At 43.0% G+C, this 24,120-nt stretch overlaps 1 protein-coding gene across 2 annotated transcripts in view; it reads right to left on the bottom strand.

The window, feature by feature from the left end:
• Nucleotides 1–277: 277 nt before the first annotated feature.
• The window catches only part of LOC138287317 (zinc finger protein 286A-like), a 44,110-nt gene continuing 20,267 nt past the window's right edge, over nucleotides 278–24,120 (bottom strand). Inside the window, exons 3-4 of one of the 2 annotated variants that reach the window (XM_069227671.1) lie at nucleotides 21,266–21,813; nucleotides 278–1,960 (exon numbers count right to left, since the gene is read on the bottom strand). In XM_069227671.1, the coding sequence (XP_069083772.1) occupies nucleotides 1,140–1,960; nucleotides 21,266–21,797 (1,353 nt within the window). In that variant the 5' untranslated portion in view covers nucleotides 21,798–21,813 and the 3' untranslated portion in view covers nucleotides 278–1,139. The remainder of the gene's footprint in view (nucleotides 1,961–21,265; nucleotides 21,814–24,120) is intronic. The other variant, XM_069227670.1, reaches the window with a different exon arrangement.

The following is a 24,120-nucleotide window of genomic DNA, read 5'->3' as shown; positions in this document are numbered from 1 at the left end:
TACAGCTTCAGATCCAGGTCTTGCTACAAGCAACAGCCCCCTCCCCACACACGCCCAGCTGTGGGTGGTGAGCTGGACACTGGTGTCTGCGTGACTCCAGAGCAGCCTCACACACGCCCAGCTGTGGGTGGTGAGCTGGACACTGGTGTCTGCGTGACTCCAGAGCAGCCTCACACACGCCCAGCTGTGGGTGGTGAGCTGGACACCGGTGTCTGCGTGACTCCAGAGCAGCCTCACACACGCCCAGCTGTGGGTGGTGAGCTGGACACCGGTGTCTGCGTGACTCCAGAGCAGCCTCACACACGCCCAGCTGTGGGTGGTGAGCTGGACACCGGTGTCTGCGTGACTCCAGAGCAGCCTCACACACGCCCAGCTGTGGGTGGTGAGCTGGACACCGGTGTCTGCGTGACTCCAGAGCAGCCTCACACACGCCCAGCTGTGGGTGGTGAGCTGGACACCGGTGTCTGCGTGACTCCAGAGCAGACTCACACACGCCCAGCTGTGGGTGTTGAGTTGGACACTGGTGTCTGCGTGACTCCAGAGCAGCCTCACACAAGGCCTAATACCGGGTATCTGTAGGTTCGATGCTTCAAGGCCACAGATGAATGTGGCTGGATCTTTTTTGTGGGGTGGCAGAGGGGGAATGGGAGAGGAGACAACCTTCACCAGTATGCTTCATGACTCCATACACTAGAACAATTGCTTCAACGTAAAGGTTTGAAGGAAGGCCTTGTGCACTCACTGATGGCATAGGGCCCAGAGTAATCAGTCTATATTAATCCAAACAATAAGCTCAGTGAATACAAAAGACCAAGCGACAAATGTGCTTCCAAAACAATTACTCTATTAAACTCCATAAGTTGTCTTCGGAAACATCAATGGTGCAAACTGTACTTGTAACACTTGGGCTACTCTAAAAACACAGTGAAGGTACTATCTACACACTTGATTGCCTCACATCGGAGGGACTGCACAGTCTCTACTCTGAGAAAGTGAGAACCCCAGCCCTGATGGATCCTTAGATGCTGTAGATGGCCTAATTTCATCTATACATTCTTAGATAACGTAAAAGATCAGCTTTCTTTTTGTAAATGATGCTGTTTTGGCAGTGCTTTGGAAAGGCTTCTGTCTTTTATGTGTTACTTGATGTTGCTGAGGAGCCGCCTTTTTTTTAAACCTGTTTTCATACCCTGTGCAGCAACATAGCGTTTTCCTGTGTGTATTCTCTGATGTCCTAAAAGTCGGTCTTTACAATCAAAGCTCTTGGGACACTCACTGCAGTGAAAAGGCCTTCTGTGTGTGATTTGATGGTGTGCAAGGGTTTTCTTATGATTAAACCTCTTTGCACACACACTGCATTGATAAGGCTTCTCTCCTGGGTGTGTACTTTGATGCCCTGCAAGGCGTTCCTTGCGGTCAAAGCCTTTGCCACACACAGGGCAGTGATAAGGCTTCACCCTTGTGTGTATAGTGTGATGGAATACAAGGCTTTCCTTAGAAGCAAACCTCATAAAACACAGACTGCACTGATAAGGTTTCTCTCCTGTATGTGTTCTGTGATGTCTTTGAAGATTTCCCTTCTGAGTAAAGCTTTTCTCACAGATATTGCAGTGAAAGGGCCTCACTCCTTTGTGAGTTATTTCATGGTGTATAAGAGTTGCCTCGTCAGCAGACCTGGTTTCCTGCTCAGGGTAGGGACACTGTCTTAGTCCGGTGTGTGTTTTTTCGTGCTGTAAAAGATGCGTCTTTCCAGTAAATGTCTTCGTACACTCAGCACACGGATACGCTCCTGGGCCGCTCTGTTTTCTTTTGGGCCCTAGAAGTGCATCATTGTTAGAACTCTCACTCTTGTGTGACCTTTGGTGTTTCTTTTCATTCATTCTGTGAGCAAAATTCTTCCTTCCAGCAGAAGCGTGCTGTATCTCTTTACCATTCAGACTTTCTCTCCGAGACTGTGGTGCTGTGGAGTGAAAACAACACTGAAAGTTAACACAGGAAATATTTCTTGAAACAAATACACTGTTATAATACGTGAAAGGTGGACTAATATCTAGGAAAGAAGGGGAAACCTACTACCTGTAACCAATCGTTTGCTGCTTTAGTACTGCAGATCACATGTGGTGCACTATCCTGCCATCACATTCCGGGCTCTGAAAAAACATGTTTAGTTCAAACATTGAGTTTCGATTTGGAGGATGACCCGTGATCCTGTAGCTGAAATGCAGAATGCTTCAGCACGCAGACTCAAACTTAAATTATTGTATGTTTTCTCCATAAACAGACATCTGTTTACATGTGGAATATAGAAAATAAACTGCTTAGTGAAAATGAGTAACCTATATACTTTCCACCCACACAGCAAGTAGTTGGCGCATGTGACCATACAACATTACAAGTAATATTTTCCATTTGCACCATGGTGTGCAACAACTTAGAAAAATCTTTACATTTGGGGAGGAGGGAAAAAGAGGTATTTGTGTGACTAATGGTTTCAGAACAATTAGGCACATTTGGGTTTCTTTCCTTGCATAGATGCCCACCCAGAATTACTTTATGAGTGAATGCACAGAACCTCATGTTGCTGCTTTACAACTATCTACTATAGGTATGTTGCTTAGTAAATCCATTCGGCACCTTTTCTGCCTGTGGAACGAGCCTGTGGTTTATTTTGGGGGTCTCTGCGCGAGTGTCAAACCTAGTGCCAAGGTGAGCAAAAAGTGATGGATTAATTGCTTGAGTTAATCTCAGCCCTTGGTAATTACTTGGGGGGACATCCCAGTCCTTCGTTACTTTCGCACACCATACCACCTCAGTTTGAACCAAGCTATATGCAAATCGGTCCTGACCTTGCTCCAATGGGAACAGTCCAGCCAGAACTGTCAAGCCAGGTCTTCCCTGAACCGAACACAGACAATCCAAGGCTGTTTTCACCCTTGTTAAGGGCTCATCGGCTGGGTATAGCTTGGTTCCAGTGACACAGTGTACACCTTACCCACATCTGAGCACACCCTTCCCACTTAGTGTGACATATTAAAGTTTACATAAAGTGATGGATGGAATGCTTGAATTAATCTCACTGGTAATTAGTCGTTATTTTACACACCACGCCACCACCATCACATTCTGAATGCATTCAAATCTCAACTGGGAGCCAGAGTCCTCTAGGTGGCAATAAGCCTCCTCAACCCTTCCACGAACGTTTTAACTAGAGTTTTGTCAAATGTACTCAAACGTAAGTGTAGGCGAGGCCAGCTTCTTTATGTATATTTGTATATGATTTCTATGGTGCAAGCCTATCCTAAAGGCTGCAGAGCACTGTACAGGGACAAAGACAAGCACAGAGTTTGTTTAAAGAGGTGAGTCCTCAACTCTGTCCTAAAATGGACCAGCCCTGGGACGGTCCTGATGGATATGAGGATTTTGTTCCTGATCATTTGTCCATAGATGGAAAAGGCCTGCTAACATGTTGTTTTCTTTGTTACACTTGTAAGTCTGCAGTCTATTGGAGTTCTCCAATGCATTTGTTGTGTTTGAAAATAAGAGCTGGTCTTAAGGGAATAAGAATGACAAACCAGTGATTAACTTCATAAAAGGGATGACAGCTAGACTGACAAAATAGGAGGAAAGGGGGAAGGCTAAAAAAAGAAGCCATTTGTAACCGGAAAAGCAAGAGTACAGACCGGGAAGAGTCTTAACCTTTGCAACACAATACGATGAAGTAAGGAGAGAGGTAAAAAATGACACTGACACAAAGACAACAGGAGCTTCTGGCAGTGGAGTCCAGCTCAGAAGGTCACTCGGACTCAGGAGATTCTGCTGGTACTCCCCTAGAAGAAGAAACCCTAACTGCAACTTTCATTAGCCGAGTACAGGTACTCAGACTGGGGTGGACAGTGGAAAGTCATAAAAGAGGGAAGACACAACAAAAGTGGCACCAACAGAGGAAGAGAAGAAGGAGCAGCTGGAAGACAAAAAGACAACTCGCCTCACAGGAAGATAAAGGTGATGAGCAAGTCGAGGCATGACCATAGGTGGGAATAAACTCTCCATTATTAATCTGACAATGGATGAACAAGATCTCCTGAACCTTGGCTTATATTCCTGCCCCCGTAGGCACTTTGATTACAGTCCATGTAGAATTGACCTATTTCTGTTTCTAAGAGACCTAAAGCTGGTTGAGGCACATAAAATCAGGCCTAAGCCAATGAACAGGAGACTAGAGGAGCCCAAAACAGAAATGTGTTCAAGTGACACTAATACTTTAAAACATCATTGGGGCAGGATAATGGAAATACATGTGCAACAGAAGAGTGGGAAGCCATGCTAGAACGGGGGTACAGGTAGATCAGGGGATCCTATGTGGGTTCAAAAGGAAACCCACATATAACTCCTCACTGCCTCATGACAATCTGGATATCTTTAACACATTACGCAATGACAACAGCATTATCATAAAGTCCTCCGATAAGGTGGGATGTGGGATAAAATCTCTTGCCAAGCACTGTATAAGGATGGAGTAGAAAATACGGACTTGTTGTGTTTTGCACTGTTGCGACTCAACAGTAACAACAAACAATAATTTGATAATTATCTAGGATGTGATTTCACTAAATATATGTAAATAGCACACGTAAGGTTTAAGCGCATGCAAACACTTGTTTTGGAATAAAACAATATCTCAAAATGAATATACATTGATGTTTAGACTTTTGCCTACACAACAGTATTTTCATATTTAAAAGTACGTATTACAGGCAAACCTCTGGTACAGCAATGGCACCTGCTTTCCCCACCTGTGCACGTTTATTCAAGGGCTGACGAGAGAAGCAGGTGGTCTGGACATCACAAAAGTAATGTGGGAAGAACGTAGGAAATAGCTGAAAGCGTCATCCAGAGACTGACTAAACATGATCTGAACCTAACATTCACTCATGAGATCACACAGACCAACGCCAGCATCACGGACTACCTATCCCAGGATCCTAAGCGCTGCCCCAGATGACTAAGACAAGAAGAGCCTGAGCTATAAACAGCGCTTTCCACTGTCCTGCAGCGTTGGAGGCACCCGGACGAAACCTGGGACAAGGACAGGCCGTCCACTCCTGTCCGAGTCCAGTGGAGGCTGGGCTGAGCCACCCCTCTAACATTCACTGTCTTTTTATTACCGACTCCCCCCTGTTTGCCTTCATTGCTCACCATGAACTCCAGACGCAACTGGGCAGTTCCGTAGTCTCTATGTGTTTTCAGCACTAGCTGGTGTCAAGGGAAACCCTAAACAACCTCCTGCACCCTGTGACCGAAAACAACAGTGCAGGGGTTCCAGTATTCTAACAGTTTCGGACTTCTGCTGTTGACGCAATAACTAACGAAATCATCTCAGTAGAAGAAGGTCTAGGCGCATCTGCTGCCATACATAACAATCGCATCACTGGCTGTAGGCCTTCACCTGCAGGGGGTGTTCCTTCCACAGGTGAGGTCTCCAGTTCACCCACAGCGGGCAATGTACATTTGGTTGAGGCCACCAGCCACCTGCAGAGGGTTCTGTTCTACCATCACCACCCCTCAGCCTCTTCGGAAAAGAAAGAAAGTTGCAAAAGTCGGGGCACCATAGCAATGTTGTGGTGTCACCGGAATTTGTGGGTGACATGCATGTAAATCACTTTAATGAACTGCAAAAGGCACTACAATCCAATTTTCCAGCTTGTAATGATTGGTTGGCTAAGGGAAAGTTTGCTATGTCGATCGAGTGGAGACATTACCACCTACTCAGTCGCCTGCGTTAGGGGTTCTGTTGTCTGGTATTATTTCAACAGTACGGTCCCGGGACTTAACATCATCAGAAACAGGTGATCAGCATACCATCCCAGCTCATCTAGTTGATTAGCTCCAGTCAAAGGTTTCCCACAGTTAAAATAAAACGAAGTTATTCATTGGTTAGAGGGGCAGTTAAGAAAAAAAAATCTACATTTGTATAATTCTATTATTATGGCACGAAAGGTAAGCTGGTTAGGCAGGCTCCCTAAAATATGGACGGGGCTGTATTGTTGTGAACTTTAATAATCCTAGTATTGCTGGCCATTTGTTGATGGAGCTCTCACATCCGTGTATGACCCATGCCACTAAGCCGTCACGCCCTTTGTGTTATTTTTATAGACCTACAATTAAATCCTCTGCTCCTAAAATGCGCCATCAAATACCCTTAATTACTCATGCTGGAGCTGCAGTTACAGACCTTACTCAAGGCGTTTCTACCCAAAATAGGTTTGGCCCTTTGAGTTGGCTCAATGACAATGAATGACTTTCCCGTGGCACGCCCTCTGACGACAGCGTCACCACAGTGACAGGATTCTGGAAAAGTTTGCTTAAGGTCAACCGGTTATTCTAAGTTGGAATAAGGCTGGGGTATCCCAAAATGCTAATAATGCTGGGTGGGTCTCTTTGCTGAGGAAGCACAAAGTGTTTTTCTTACATGAAACTTGGGGGGCATCGAACTGTTTGTTACTGGAGGGTTACAAGGGTTTTGTAGTCCAGGTGACAGGTTTTGGCTCGGGTAGAGCTAAAAAGGGTCTCTTAGTTTTTATTTCTCTAAGCCCGACCTCCGATGCTAACCAAATGGATACTAGTTCCCTGAATTTGCATGCTGTTTGCTTCTCATTTCGGTATTATGGAAATAATTTGCTTGTTAGTTTTATAAACGCAAACCCGTCCCTATCCCAGATGACAATGCACTCAAGCTAAGAGATTTGTTGGATAAGCATTACTTTCCACAGTGCTTCTGGGTGATTTTAACACTCACCAGTGTGAGCCCGGTCCCATTCAGGATGATTGCAAGTGGTCTCCTCTCCCCCAGTTGCGCACCATTTTAGTCTCTCTGCCGATGGTGAACTTTTAAAATCAATTTTTAGCAACTTCAACCTGGTCTTGCTTGAAGATCCTAGCTCATTCATGTGTCTTTCTCCGAGTGGGCGCACCTTCTTCAGGAGAAGCTATTTGTCTGTAATTTATTTTATTTTTGTTTCCTTGGGATTGGCTCTTTCTTTATTGAACTTTGAGGTGTTTTGGGACTCTTGAAGCGACCATAATCCCTTAATGCTACTTTCAGCTGGGCAAATAATTCTGTACCCTTCAATCACGATTTGTGCGAGCCAGTTTCTATTAAAGATCAGGGATGGGGAATTAGCTGGGACAAAGTTATTCCCAGTCAACTCTATCAAGGATTTTTCTACTTGCTTTTACGAAGACCAGTAGATTTCAACCTCTATTACTACCATCTGCACTGAGGTGAAATCCATCATTATGACCAGTAGGACTAGTCTTCTAACTCCTAGATGATTTGACCATTCTTGTTCACTAACCCACAAAAAGCCCATGGAAGCCTTAAAGGAGAAGCCCAGAAACAAAAAACTAAAGTCAAATCTTGTTGCGATTATCATTCTGCCATTAGGAGTAGGAAGTTGATATTAAGGCAAGAAGTCTGAGAAGATTTGGTGAGCTCATGTAATTCCAAAGAATGTTTGAAATGCTGGGAAATAATTAATCGTCCTCCTTTAACTTGTTCTTCGAGGAGTGTTATTTCTCAGGTTATTTCTGTATAGTCATGGCTTAAGCGCTATGCTACCATTTAGGATGTCCCTGCCCCTGATGGCGGCACAGATGTGCAGCTGGATAAGTCTACGTCCCTTTCTTTGGTCTTTGTTAGTGTTCAATGGAGAAGAAGTTAGGGTTTCCATTACTGATCTCCCAAAGAATAAAGCCCCAGCTCTGATGCTGTACCACCCATTGCTTTTAAATCAAATGTTGACCTTTGGGTACCCTGCTCTAGGGTTTACGTATTATGACACGTATTTAGGGTTCCCAAGAAAGTCGCGATTGGAATGCGGCTGCGGGGTGACCACGAGGCAGCTAGAGCTGGTTGCTAATGAGGAAGGAAGTGCTTTCTGTGCTCTTTTCTCAATCGCTATTTTGCTGGATCTAAAAAAACTTTTTCCATGACAACTACATGGTGGAGGACCCCTCTTTTTCACTAAACACCCTTTGTAACTCTTTATATCAATCTAGCCATTAGACAACAACTTCCGTCCTCATGGTCAAATTCTGTCATTGTTCCTGAGGGTGAAAAAAAGGACCCTCGGTGTTGTGGCCCCATCTCTTTGATTGTTTCCACTGTAAAGGTGATGGGGATAAATCTGTTAGATAGGTTAACCAAGTGGGCTAACAAGCAGCAGATTCTGTCGGAGGTACAATATGGTTTTCAGGCTGGCAAGGGTATGGTGGACCAAGGCTTAAATCTCTAAGGTGGGTACACTTCATCTAGGCTTCATGGACCTAACCTCTGATTTTGATAGGGTCAGCAGATCCAAACTGTGGAAAATGATGCTGGCCATGGGTGTTGACAGGTCCACTATGGGATTTCTTAGTGAGCTTCACTCTGATCTCACTGCTACTGTTCATTATGGGTCTTCAGGTGAGTGTACTTCAAAATTTGCCTTGAATAGGGAAGTCAAGCAAGGCTGTATATCAAGGCCTATTTTACTGGTTTTGTACAGGGAGTGCAGAATTATTAGGCAAGTTGTATTTTTGAGGATTAATTTTATTATTGAACAACAACCATGTTCTCAATGAACCCAAAAAACTCATTAATATCAAAACTGAATATTTTTGGAAGTAGTTTTTAGTTTGTTTTTAGTGTTAGCTATGTTAGGGGGATATCTGTGTGTGCAGGTGACTATCACTGTGCATAATTATTAGGCAACTTAACAAAAAAAAATATATACCCATTTCAATTATTTATCATTACCAGTGAAACCAATATAACATCTCAACATTCACAAATATACATTTCTGACATTCAAAAACAAAACAAAAACAAATCAGTGACCAATATAGCCACCTTTCTTTGCAAGGACACTCAAAAGCCTGCCATCCATGGATTCTGTCAGTGTTTTGATCTGTTCACCATCAACATTGCGTGCAGCAGCAACCACAGCCTCCCAGACACTGTTCAGAGAGGTGTACTGTTTTCCCTCCTTGTAAATCTCACATTTGATGATGGACCACAGGTTCTCAATGGGGTTCAGATCAGGTGAACAAGGAGGCCATGTCATTAGATTTCCTTCTTTTATACCCTTTCTTGCCAGCCACGCTGTGGAGTACTTGGACGCGTGTGATGGAACATTGTCCTGCATGAAAATCATGTTTTTCTTGAAGGATGCAGACTTCTTCCTGTACCACTGCTTGAAGAAGGTGTCTTCCAGGAACTGGCAGTAGGACTGGGAGTTGAGCTTGACTCCATCCTCAACCCGAAAAGGCCCCACAAGCTCATCTTTGATGATACCAGCCCAAACCAGTACTCCACCTCCACCTTGCTGGCGTCTGAGTCGGACTGGAGCTCTCTGCCCTTTACCAATCCAGCCACGGGCCCATCCATCTGGCCCATCAAGACTCACTCTCATTTCATCAGTCCATAAAACCTTAGAAAAATCAGTCTTGAGATATTTCTTGGCCCAGTCTTGACGTTTCAGCTTGTGTGTCTTGTTCAGTGGTGTTCGTCTTTCAGCCTTTCTTACCTTGGCCATGTCTCTGAGTATTGCACACCTTGTGCTTTTGGGCACTCCAGTGATGTTGCAGCTCTGAAATATGGCCAAACTGGTGGCAAGTGGCATCGTGGCAGCTGCACGCTTGACTTTTCTCAGTTCATGGGCAGTTATTTTGCGCCTTGGTTTTTCCACACGCTTCTTGCGACCCTGTTGACTATTTTGAATGAAACGCTTGATTGTTCGATGATCACGCTTCAGAAGCTTTGCAATTTTAAGAGTGCTGCATCCCTCTGCAAGATATCTCACTATTTTTGACTTTTCTGAGCCTGTCAAGTCCTTCTTTTGACCCATTTTGCCAAAGGAAAGGAAGTTGCCTAATAATTATGCACACCTGATATAGGGTGTTGATGTCATTAGACCACACCCCTTCTCATTACAGAGATGCACATCACCTAATATGCTTAATTGGTAGTAGGCTTTCGAGCCTATACAGCTTGGAGTAAGACAACATGCATAAGGAGGATGATGTGGTCAAAATACTCATTTGCCTAATAATTCTGCACTCCCTATATATCAATAATTTGAATAAGGTTCTTTGAACGGTAGATCGCGAACTTTTTAAGGTAGGCTGCCAGTCAGTATCAGTTTCACTGTATGCTAATGAAGCTATCTTGATTTCTAGTACTGCAGCACATTTTGAAGAGCTTTATCAACTTCATGGATAGTTTCAATTACACAAATTACATAAAATCCAATTATATGATTTTCATAGTAAGAGTAGAGCATATTATACCAGAGGTAACATGCTCAGCTACAAACTGGATACACACTGGTGACAAGGAGCTAAAATAATAGAATACATGTAAAGATCTATCATTAGAAAAAGCAGTCGAAGAAACAGCATATAAGATTAAAAAAAGTATGCCATAGAATTAAACAACGGAATTGAGGAAACATCTGGTAAAGTTGAAGCAAAACCATCACCTCCAAGGAGAACATTTTTCAACATGGATAATTTTTGTTTCAGATGTGAATCTAAATTTCATGTAGATGCATCTAACAGTATCTTCCTAGAAGGGAAGAATGTGTTAAATGTAATTTGTTAGGGACTTTGGGTAGAATATGCAGGAATAGTACTAGAAAGAAGGTGGTCAATATGGTGGTGGTGAAGACAGACAAAGGGTTGCCACCCGGCTAAATAAAGTGGTGTGCGTGTGAGTGGATGGGAAAGATGTACCACTGGCCAAGGATCCTATTCAGGGCTTCAATACTGTCTTTTTGGGGAATATTGGTAAACAAGGATGCATTATCAAGGTTAACTAGTAGCCCATGATTTGGATGCTGGCCACCTGGAGTGTATGTTGATCAGTACGGACCGTAATCCTTTCTTCAGCAATATACGCTGTTGGAAACGGTACACAGATGACATCTTTTTGATCGGGTAGGCACAGAAGGTACACTGAAACTTTTCACTGACTGTCTCAACAATTGCCAGCCTCACTTGAAATTCACATTTAATGTCAAACCCAAACTCTGCTCGCCGAAGCCAGCTGGAAGTGGCTGCCGGGAGCCCTAAATGCCCCCGCCTCGCATGAGAATCACAACCATCACGGGCACATCCAGACCAGGAGCACCTAAGGCTGCTATCCTGGAACATATCAGGTGCCCAATCATTGTTGAAAACAGGCTCGCCACCAAAAGCTTGGCACAACATGGATTTAATTGCACTCCTGGAAACCTGGTCACAACAGGTCTTTCCGCTATTGGGTTTCACGTCCTTTAAAAAAATCCACAGTTAAGCACAAGCAGCATGGGAAAGAAAGGGGGGGTCTAGCAGTCTGCCTCTCACTAACCCTGAAAATGGACATAGAAGAACTGCCACAAGAAGACAAAGACTGCCAAGTGCTCAAACTCTGCAACTGGAATTCCCAAAGTAGGCCACCGGTGTTATTGGTTAATGATGTACACCCGGCTCTTACAGCAAACGAGCTGCATTAAAAAGCCTAACAGCCATCCTTACGTACCACCTCCAGACCTACCCTGGTTGGGACATCATTTTGAGAGGAGACTTCAACTCAAATCTATTCAAGGCTCAAGAGGAAGAAGTAATACTAAGCGCCGACAATTCCTACTGGAACGTCCCGACACAGGTGTCATCGACGTTTACTCACCGTGATCAACAGGGAGCACAGTTGGTGACGTCACTGGAATACCTCAAACTATAGGTATTAAACGAGAGACTCACTGGTGACCCTCCCCTGAACGACACCTTCCACGTCCCTAATTCACAGTCTATTCTAGACTACACCCTAGTCACGCTATGCCTGATCCCATTGATACAGCAATTTCAAATCAAATATACCACTTTCAGTGACCATTCGTATCAAATCCTGACCCCAAGGTCCTCCTTGCCTGTTCACGAACCTGCCCTACCACAAATGGGGCCAATAGAGTCAACGAGCTTGAAGAGACTACGCTGGTCATCTGCCACAATAGAAGCCTTATCTTTATCCGCAAAATTGCAGATGCTGGAGAACCTTAAAACCCGCGAACGCATAATGGATGCCTGGAAGGACTTCCACATGAAAATACTGGACCATTATTCCCATCACAACCCATCACGGCCAACTCGTCAAGTCACTCCGGCCCACCTCTCAAAACAAGCTCAACTCCTCAAAAAAGTTCAAAGGAAGCTTGCGAGACTTCTGAATGTCCGCCTAGGCAACCTGCTACTCTGGGAACAACTTAAGAACTCAAAGAAAGCGTACAAAAGACAAATACATAAAGACAAGGCCAAAGTCACAAGCTCCTTTTGACTAAAAATAACACATGCCGCTAAAGGGAAAAATCCCAGGGAATTCTGGAGTATTATCAATAATCTAAATATGAGCGGAAACTCAATTAACAACTCAAACATCCCGGAAAAGACCTGGGTGAGTCACCTTAAGAAAATCTTTACAGCAAAGCACAACCCCAGGGGAAACACCCAGCAACTGCCAGCATGGACGCCCGACACAGAAAACATCTTGCTGGACAACGGGGAGCCGATCAAACTCACCCAGTCGTCTAATAGGACGTACCAAGCACTCCTTAAGGCCAACCGGGAAGGAGCCCCGGGTCCAAATGGCCTTCCACAGGCCATTTTTAGGGAAGAAACAGTTTTCTGTTCAGAAGTGCTAACCTCCTTAATAACTAGAAGCAAGTTTAGGAGAAGGCATCCCTGAGAGCTGGCGAGGCTCTATAATCAATCCAATCTTCAAGGGTGGCAATAGAGCCAATCCGGGGGACTACAGGTTAATCGCCCTTATTACCATTGAGGCAAAGACCTACGCCTCCCTGCTCCTTGCTGCACTAACAACATGGTCTCAAAAATATAAAATCATCCCCATCAACCAAACAGGCTTCAGGAAAGGAGTGGGTACCACGACGAATATCTTAATAACTTCCCTCCTGGTAAAGCAGAGTAAATGGCGGCATAGGAAATTAGATCGTGGCTTCATCGATTTCAAGGCCGCCTTCGATCGAGTAAACAGACATCTGCTCTGGAGCAAGCTTATGCAATGGGGCCTTCGGGCCCCCCTTCTCAACACAATAATTGCTCTATACTCAGACACATGGGTACGGATAAAGATGGGCGATGGCACAAGGCTTTCAAGGAAAATCTCTACAACCCTTGGCCTGAAACAAAGCTGTGTACTCGCTCTCATCTGTCCAATATATTTATGGCAGACCTAACACCTGCTCTGGACGCCGGAAACGTTCACCCCCCTCGCCTGGGAGGGTGCTCATTGACACACCTACTTTACGCGGACAATACTGTTCAGCTGCACTAAGGTCAGGCTACAAAGATCTCTAAACTTTCTTGCAGAGTATGTTCAATCCAACTAGCAGGAAATCAATGCGTCAAAATCGAAAATAATGTGTGCAGGCGGCAAGTACACCCTCAAATCAAGGATGGCCTTAAGCAATGTGTCACTGGAGATGGTGCCGTGCTACAAATATCTTGCAGTAATTTTAGATGCCCAGGGCTCCTTCCATCAACAGAAGAAATTCATCGTGCAAAGAGTTCCAGCACTAATTTACGCTTTCTCCCTACTGGCCAAAAGGCTACACGGTCCATCACTTCATCCTCTATTAACAGTCATTTCATCCAAACTGCTTCCCACACTAACCTATGCAAGAGTAGCAATGCACGGTCAAAAAGAGCCCCTGATAGACAAAGCACAGCTCAAAGTATTCAGACGAATCTTCAAATGACCAAACTTGCCTGCCAGGCACAGCTCCGTCTTGAATTCTGACTTGTACGGCAAGACTTGGCCGCAAGAGCAGAGGCGGTTAAAATATGGTACAAAATCAGTTGCTCTGCAGTCAAACTGAACGAGGGTCTTTGGCAGGCCCTAGAATATGACCAGCATTCAGCCCACCATAAGTACCTTTGTTCATCAATTGTCAAATTACGACTTAAAGATCTGTGGGAGGCAACCCGACATACAATTTTTTCTCAAGAGGGGCTTCTAAGGCCATTAAAATCCTTTTGTTCACAGAAGACAAAGACAAATTCAGCACCCGGGCACACGCATGGATGACCACAAAACACTATGCCAAACTTGAACCGGCTGCCTATCTCTCCACAATGTTTGCACCGCACATGAAACATAATCTTATTACAATGAGACTAGGCAGCCTGCCAACCCTGGCCAATGCTCCGTCCTGGAAGAACATCACCTCGCAGCAGTGCAGACACTGTGCATGCCAAAAGGAAGATCTAATACACACAATCTGCATCTGTCCGGGCCTGCTAGATCTCCAAAAGAGATTTCTTAAGAGGATATTCACAGACAGACCCATAAGGGCCTGCAGGGGAGCCATAGTAGCCTGCTTCAATCCGCACGACCCCCAGCTAAACTGCAAGCTTGGCAAGTTCTTGAAACACCCAAAATGAAAATGAATGTCCCAAGGACACCTTGGGTACCAAATACGGAATCTCAGGTGCGTCTTAAAGAAGAGATCTCAGGATAACAAACCACAAAAAAGAAAAAAGCTTGAACTGATGAAAATTAAACATACACAATACAAAATTAGATTATATATAATCATAGTTTCATAATCTATATAAGCAATTACTAGGACCTAATAAACACTATAATGAACATCCTAAAAATGGACCCTGGAAAGAATAGAAATACTAAAACCAAAAAATCACAATCATACTACTTCATTCATACCATGTTAAAAAATGTGTAAGGACTCAATTAAATGCATTAAGACCAACACGGATAAAGCCACAAAGGCTGCAAAGTATTAACATGCCTGACGGGCCACTGAGTTTTCATCAGTGATAACATACACAAGTAGTAGTCCAATAATGTCGTAATATCGTGGTATAGGTAGGCCCAACAAAAGGAATCCTCAATGTCTATTATATATTTCTTAACAGTTCTACTTTCAGACTGCAAAAGTCCTTCTTAATTAGTCGAATATAATATTTGAACTTTCCTCATGTTAAATGAATAAGTTGATTGTGGATTCCAAAGAAATATCCATGTGAGCCACAGCAAGTGTCTTGTTCGTGAAGAATAGTGCCGACGTACGTTTCGGTGACCAGCGGCCTAGAAAAGGTCGCCCACCTTCCTCAGGGCACAGGCCTTTATATGTGTCTAAACAATTCCAGAGAACAATTTGTTACATACCTGATCCTGAAATATAGAACATAAAATAAATGTGGCTGTAATCATGAGATCCCACAAAACAGATAATACAAAGACGAGAAACAAACCATGACACAAAAAGAAGAAAACAAAATAAAAGAGGAGAATAAGGAAGGATGAAGAAAATGGTGCCTAGGTCCAAACATCCTTACAGAGAAGAAACCTTTGAGATACTTATATATCTCTGTGAGGTAAGCATGAAGCAAATAAATATATCCAACAATGTGCTGCACAACTCAAGTATAGTGCACCCAAATACTCTCTTCCTTATGACCCCAAGTGCTCTATAAAGTAAGTACTATAAAAAAGTTACCGATATCTAGATGTGTACCACATGAAAATGATGCCATAAGGGGAATGGGCTCACTACTAGCCAAATCTTATTTCCTCTGTGAACCGGTATCTGCAATAAATAGAAAATAGTATGTAGAGTATTTATCTCCTAACGGAAATGAATATCTGCAATACCACCATGAGCATGAGAGCTCATGCGCTGAAACGTCTCCTTCAATTGTTGTACTTCGGCATATCAGAAAACATGGACAAACTGTCCCATGTCCTACCTGCTGTATCTCACGATGGACTGGAGGATCAGCAGTCTCCTACATCTGTGGACGGGCCAACTCCGATCTCCCCGACACACTGGGCATGCGGAGAAACGTCCGATAGCGTAACCCACTCCAGAATTATACAATTGTGGGCTCAGCACGCTCTTAAAATGTGCATGGTCGTCAAAGCAACAAAAAATCTCATCAGGAGGAAGGACGCAATCCTGACTGACGAGGAACCCATAGTGCTTATGGACGCGAATACCGCGCCATGGTCCCAATAATATACATTCAATGATAGTATAACAAACACAAACAAGGGACTAGAATACCTAAAAAGGTAACTCAGAAGGAAAACGTGGGTGCCATCTTGGAATGTATATCGGAAATACATGGGTAGCCACCATTTCCTTGTACTGAGTCCTAAACCGGAACCTAACTAGCATCATCTTAGGAAAAACTGTAAAAATTCAAGAATAAAAGCTTCATATGTATACCCAAAACTAAACAGAAATAACAGAAAAATAATATGATTATTCTGAATGGATTCTCAGAGAAAAGCAAAAAATGTAATAATGCATAATCCTGGCTTACTATTGAACTCACAAGGGGACACAGCATATGTAAATATATATGTGAAAATAAACCGAGGTTCTATGAGGGCCTCCTAAAGAAGTTTATTTTAGTGTTATTAAAAGGATAGAGAAAAATAACATGTAAAACTTGTGTTTAAGGATGCTAGCCCCATTTTACAGGAAAGTGTCTCCCATGGAATACGTTCATTAAGACCTTTATGTACCGTATCAAAAAAGTAGATCCAAAAGACTTCCCTTTTCTTCCTATATTTCTCTTGATCCTCATATGTGAAATTAATTTTTTCTAGTATAGTCTACTGTAGTTTGCTTTCCTGATGTTGTTCTTCCATACAGTGATACATTGCTGAATTATGCTCACTGAAACGCACTCTAAACTGGCGCCCCGTTTCCCCTATGTATCCTAGATGGCATGGACATAGGATACAGTAAATGATATTACTGCTTAAACAATTTGTCAGGTTCTTTAGACTTATTGTATTGTTGTTGTATTTAAATACATCAGAGACTATGGCTTGGGCACAAGCATGGCAAGTGCCACAACAGTGGTTGCCCAATGCCGGTTGAGTCCCTGTAATACTCTTTTGAATGAATGTATTTTGACAGTGAACACAAGCTTGTACCAGTTTGTCTCTAAGATTAGAGTTTCTTCTGAATGCAAACATAGGTCTTGGAAGAGGAGAATCCCCATTGTTAGTATTAAAAAAACTCCAACTGGTGTTGATTATTCCTTGTATCTTATTGTTTATGTTAGAGTGTCTGATGACACACACCATCTTGTTTTGTTCTTTCTGTCGTTTGTAAAGGGTTTCTAGCAAGTTTTCACGATTATAATACTTACTACCCTGTAGGGATACCCTCTCTGAAGAAAATGTTCTTTCATTTTGGCTGCATTCTTATCATATTCAATTAAGTTACTGCAATTTCTTCGGATTCTGAGAAATTGACCAAAAGGGATGCTTTGTCTTTGGCTCATGGGATGATAACTATTGAAATGCAGTAGCGTATTCTTGGCCGTCGGTTTAGTGTACAAAGTTACTTGCAGATGTTTGTTTTCTTCAAAGATCAAAATATCCCAAAACTCTATCATATGATTGCTATAGTTGGAAGTAAATTTAAGATTAATGTCACAAAGGTTAAGCCATTTTTTGAACTCCAAAAGTTGCTCTTCTTTTCCTTCCCATATGAAAAAGATTTCATCAATATATCGCCTCCAGTTTGTGATATTCTCAAAGAAAGGGGCAATTTCATTATATATGTGTTGCCTCTCAAAAAGGCCCATGTATATGTCTGCCACACTAGGAACGCAAGCGGCTACCATGCGGACACCCTGGATCTGTTTGAATACTTCACCTTCGAATTCACAAAAGTTGTTTGTTAACACTATATCCAGACAGCGCAGAATAAACTCTACTGGAGCATCATTGGTTTCTTCCATGAGTACCTGCCTGACAGCATTGTAGGCTGCTTGTTGAGGGATGTTAGTATAAAGTGCTTCAATGTCCAATGTAACTAGGAAGGCCCTATTAGGATTCAACTCTATCCCCTCAGTTCTAGTAATCATGTGTCCTGTGTCTTTTATGTAGGAAGGGAACTTGATAACCAAGGGTTTAAGAACAAAGTCAACATATTTAGATATTGGTTCAATCGCGGATCCAATAGTAGAGACAATGGGTCTCAAAGGAGGATCCTGGGTATGTTTATGAGTTTTAGGTACTCCATAGATGGTGGGTAATCTAGGTTTGCTGGCAAGCAGATATCCCTCTTGGGCTTTAGTTATGGCACCACTAAGGATGCCGCTGGTACATATAGCTCTAATCCTAGAGCTAATGTATGTGCTGGGATTGGTTCTTATTTTCTGATAGTGGGCTGACACTGCTAACATAGTTCTCATATTTTGTATATAGTTTTCAGTCTTCATCATCACAATGCCTCCTCCTTTGTCACAAGGTTTAACAGTGATTTCCTTATTATTCTGAAGTTCTCGTAAGGCTATACATTTTTCTTCTGAGAGGTTGGGAACCGGAGCAGGTATATATTTGAGTACCCTATTGATTTTACTGTGTTCTTGAAACACGCCATACACGCTGTTTCCCCCAGCTAAACGTTTTAAATATTTATTTATTTGCTTAACTTTTAACTTTCAACCTACATTTTATTTCTTTGTATTACAATTTTAATTTCTTCCTTTCTTTAGAATGTTTTACCATGTAATCTGGCAAAATTGTTATGGTTTTAATCAACTGAAACAATAAACAACCAATCAATCAATCACATTTAATGTAGACAAATACAAGGATATCCTTCTTCGATTTCCTGATCAAAAATGACAACCAACTTGTCACACCTTTCAGCAAACCAATTGAACGCGATGCATTACTGCATAATGTCAGCTTCTATCATAGGGGTCTTAAAGAGGGCTTGCCCTAGGGCCAAATCCTTCGCCTACAAATAAATTGCACCCGAAGATTCATTATTTTGGAGAAGGAGCTATTCTTAGCCAAAAATTGCAGGACAGAGGATATCGCAAAATACTGATTAGGAATTCCCTCAAAAGAGCATGGTGCAGTCCAAGGGAAGTAATTCTACAGACTAAAGAAAGGGCTCCATTGGATAAGATTGTCTGTGTGACTACATTTTGGCCATACACAAACACGATTATTAAAATTACCAAAAAGCACTGGTCCATCCTCAGAAATGTGGACCCCATTCGAGAGACTCTTCTTTTCTCCTATAAAAGTTGTAGAAACCTAAAAGATCACTTAGTATGTGCAGACCCCAGGATTCAAAAAACGGATATGACCATATTTCCTTTACTTGGTCTGGATCCTGTTAAGGGTCATTATAAATGTGGAAATTGTGTTGCCTGTCAATATATGTCTAATATAAAGCTGTTCATACATGGTGATATTCAGGTGACTTGACGGCATCATACCAACTGTGCTTCGACATTCTTGAACTGACTAGCCTAAAAGCACTTCCCATACTATGGGAACCTATTGGGTTTTATCTTCAACTGCTAAATGTATTCTCTATCATGGTCATTACATGTTTTATGTTTTGAGCTATACAGTCGCCGTGTTGCATTGCAGGATGCATAACATAATGATCCCCGCTGAGATATGGTTCCCTTCTGCCCAGGGTCATTCTATATGTATAAGATGCTATTTAGAGCAAATGGCTGAGCCCTGGAAATGGGTTATAACTTGTGCTCACTGTTTTTATTTTTACATTCCTCTCACAGGTTCCCTTTGGGTTGGTTGCCAGCAACAAGTCCAAGACAATTGCACTGATTTTTTGTATCTGTTTCAGATGCTTCATGTGCATCAGAAATTTGCCATTGTGCTTGTGGACTACATGCCAAGGTGGTTGGAAGTGAGGTTTGTATGTGCCAAAGTAGGTTTTCGGTGAATTGGTACTGGATAAAGTTATACAAATTGTCTTGGGGGAGATGGAGTTTTTTTTTTGGTGGAACTGTTATCAGCCATAAATGTACTAGTCTTTATCACCCAAAGAGTAATGGGCAAACAGAGAGGATGAACAGAGTAGTCAGTGAGTGTATCAGAGGTTCTTTGGTGGCAGATATCAAAGTGGAGGACTATGCTTTGGGATTATCCTAACACATGGTACTGCACCATTTAGTGCATTCAACGTAATGTACATTGGATAGTCTACACAGGCGCCAATATACATTAGCCATCTAAAGATGGCGAAAATATGAATCGACTCTAAAAAATGCATGTTAATTTGCAAAGCTATTGTTCGCACAGACATGGTCATAGAGCCAACAATTTCTTCAGCAATCATCCTACTCTAGAATTACTGGGGGAAGCAGATGTCAAATTTCCCCAGTTATTCTACATATCTCAGAACAATCACCATTAACTTCAACCACCCCGCAGCAGAGTTACTGGTATTGCTGATATTGGTGACTTAGTGGTAGGAAAAAGTGACAGAAATGTAAAGGGAGATATACCTGCAGGCACAGCAGAGGCATTATAATGGTGCCCATTTCAGATAAAATAAATGTTAGCAAATATATGACCTAAGCCTGTATACTACAATACAACTAAACAAGCTGGACCTTCAGACCACCTTATACTGTGTGCATAAGCCTACAGACTACAGCATCACAGACCCTAATTAATCTTCAAACCCCCTTGAACTGATATGTTGTTCTACATGATACAGTATACAACCAGCTCTCTCTGACCTGCAGGTCCACCAGTTCTACGCACATGTCCTTACACAATACAGTAAAACAGTCAATGTTTAAGAAAACACTGTAGATGCCATGGCCCTTGCCCTATCCATTCCATCACTACAGACCAAGCCTGACCTACACATCACCTTCTCCTCTACACACGGTCTTCCTCCCCTCCTGTCCTGAGCCACCTTTAATATGTTTAGTATGCACTAGCAAGAAAAAAGGAAGCTGTCTTTTACTCTCAGTGATTAACATCTCGCTCGCATCTGACACTTAAAGAACAAGGAGTACGAAGGTGCTTGGGGTGAAATCCCAGATTCTGCCACTAATTCCTCAGAGCTCCTGAGACCGGAATGTGGACTATTATGCATGGACCAGAATGCTGATCGTTTTTCATATGCAGAGTCTCAATTCTCAGCCTAGTTCTGAAGAGTATGGAACAGCTCCATTGTGGAAATAGAGGAAATACCAGGTACAAAACCACTTCAGGTGTATTCCTAAATTGTGATGGTTCACCCAAATCACGGCCCCCCCAAAGATACCGCTCCACGCAACTCAGATTAAGCCCACTTCAGGTGTTACTAAAAATCTGGAAACATCCACTTGGGAGAATTTTATGTTAAATTCATTCAGAACTACACAGGTTAGTACCCACTTGTTACAAAACAAATACCTGGAATGGCTTTGAACAGCAATACATCTGATTCCATATTTCCTCTCTCTGATGGATCTGTGGTGATAGCTCCACCCTGAAATGCTGGATGTATGCAGTGGTTTTGCTGTGGACCCTCGCGATCAAACCACAACAGCTCTTGTTCATCTGGTTCCTTCTCATCTGACCTACTGACAGAATATTCTCCATCCCTCACCGGACTGACCACCTCCGAAGACACACTATCATTGTCAAGGTGATATTGACCCCGTGCTATCCAGATTTGTTCCGTAAGTCCAGCGACCCTAGACGGTACATCCTCTAGGGTATTCTGTAAGTTATCCAATTTGGCATCCAACTTCTCTAGCATAGATAAAAGGATCACATTGGACAGGTTCCCAGATAGAGGCTCCAGCTGATGGTTCCTCTCAGCATTATTTTGGGATCTTGAAGCTGACACATTATGGACAGGAGAAGATGGAAGTGTGGCTCTTATAGGTTCAGGTGAACAATGTACTTTTCTTTTTTTTCCTGGAGCTGCTCTTCTCCCCATTCTGATATTCAAGTGCCTGTGAAAGGAAGAAGAGAGAACAGAAAAACACATAATCACATGATAATTAAGTCACAATACTCCATCCTGTCTTGCCAAGCCCCTGTGTTCTCAGTTTCAGCTTTAAGTAAACATATGATTCATTATTTTTAATGCTATATGCTGCCCTTTTCAGATTACTAAAATCTAAATGTAAGGAAATGCATCCTTTTGCATGTTCACCACCACTTTTTGGAACTAATGCTGCTTGTTTTACTTTAAGAGTTCTCTGAGGCCTGCTAACCATACCTCAGTGCCAGTGATTAACTCTATACAAACGTATGTTTCTTTGGCTACCCCCCAATTGGCAAGCACTGCCTTACTTTTAAGTCCCTAATATATGGTACCCAGGGCATAAAAGGCAGTGTGTCCACACAGGACCGCAGCACTGTTTGTGCCAGACTACGTGCACAAATCGTGAAAGACACTCCGGGGTGCCACGGAATACTTGAAAGGGCAGTGTCAGACTCTTTTAAAGCAGGGCTAAAAAGCCATATGGCAGGGAGCAATATATTTGTGAATGAAGCATATGTTTTTATATATCTTTCCAGCAACACTTCCAAATTGTCATTTTGCTGGGGAAAATTAGAAGCCCCATTGGCTAACACAGGGTTAAATGGTTTACCCTTAAACACGTCTAATTCCTGAAGGGGACCACCTAACCAGGTCAAGTAAGGCATCAAATGAATGGTGAAATTAAATCCGATCTGATGGTCAGATCAGATTTAATGTCACTATTAATTTTATGCAACTTTAAGAAAGTTGCTACCTTGCACTTTAGTTAGTATATGGGCTCAAAACGGCCATTTATACGGACAGGGTTTCTAGCCGCCTGGTGAGATGTGTGAATGACTCCCTTACCTGGGAACAAAGGCCCTGGAGCGAGGTGTGACCTCCTCCCCAGGAAGGGTGCAAAGGGTGTTAGTGTAAAAGTTGAGCTTCAGGCGAAGCGCCTTTGAAGGGTTGCTGGGAACAACACTCCTGAGCAGTATGCCTTTTGTTTCTGCAGACATTTAGGAGACAGGGCCAAGAGGGAGAGACCACGGTTAGAACCAGATTTGATATGGGCATGTAGCCCACCGGTAGCCACACCCAGAGGGTGGGTACCCTGCTCCTCAAAACCAAGGAAGGGTCATGCCATTTTGGAAGGGGAAAGAAGGGGCACTTCTGGGATAGCATGGTGCCACACATCACAGGAACTGCATCAACAGAGAGGAGGGGACCCAATAGCTGACTGGACAGTGATCGCGTGGTCCTCTAAAGGCATGTTTCTGAGATAAAATGGGCAACCCTGGCACCCTTAGTTCACCACTGGAAAAGAAGAAAGTACAGGAGAAGGCTTATCCTGCTGGCTTTCGATTGTGCAAAGAGAAGCTGCACCGCTGAAAGGACTGCATCTGCTGCACTTTTGGGCTAGTGAGCTGGGATCCTGCCTGTGGCTCTTGACCTCTGGAAAACTTGATTTCCAAAATTCACCAACTCCAGTGACTCCAAGGATCAGGTGGCTGGTCCTTGAACTGACATAAGGGACACAAGAATTGAAAGGGCCCAAATAGACAAATTGGTAGCCTCTGTGGAAGTTTCCCTACTACCTGTCCCTGGGCGCACCAACAAAGGAATCAGAGATAGAACAAAGACTGCTAGACCCGGGAGAGCTATCAGTGACTAGATTCGTTGGATTACAAGGGGACAAGTCCCAGCCCAAGGTTTTGCCTCCAACAGCGGTGTACTGCCCCAGTAGTACAGCAGCACCTGTGCAACTACTGCAAAAGAAAGGGCTTTGAGGGACGTTGATCAACGTGACCAGGTTTGCCCCACATCACCCATGGACTGAAGAACCACAGAGAAACCCAATTGACCGGACCACAAATGGAGCATCCTTGTGAGCATCTTTGCCTGTATCAAGCATCAGGAATACTCTGTTGTTTCCTATGGCGGTCGTGTTCAAAGTTGGAAACTTGCTTTAAAAATTGCCCTGGAGGGCAGCGAACTGTGCAAAGTATCCTTTCTGGCCCTCTGGTGCTCGTCCCCATCGGATTTGGTCACCCAAGCCGGGCCAGAACACTCTAAATTTTCCAGACCTCCCAAAAGTTTTCGTATTTTGTGTTTGCCAATGCTTGTTTGTGGTTGCACTTAAAAGTATTTAAACATTCTAAAATCTCTAACTCTAGAACATTCTGGACGATTTTAATGATCAAAGACTCCAAAAATTAATAAAAATACACTCTATTGTTATAAATTGTTGCTGTGTCTATTGGTGTGTGATTTTCTTATTTCGCTATATAAC

This window comes from Pleurodeles waltl, chromosome 4_1 (assembly GCF_031143425.1).
Source record: "Pleurodeles waltl isolate 20211129_DDA chromosome 4_1, aPleWal1.hap1.20221129, whole genome shotgun sequence".
Classification (NCBI taxonomy): Eukaryota; Metazoa; Chordata; class Amphibia; order Caudata; family Salamandridae; genus Pleurodeles; species Pleurodeles waltl.
The sequence above is the reverse complement of the archived record's forward strand: the minus strand, read 5'-3'. Positions and strand labels throughout refer to the sequence as shown.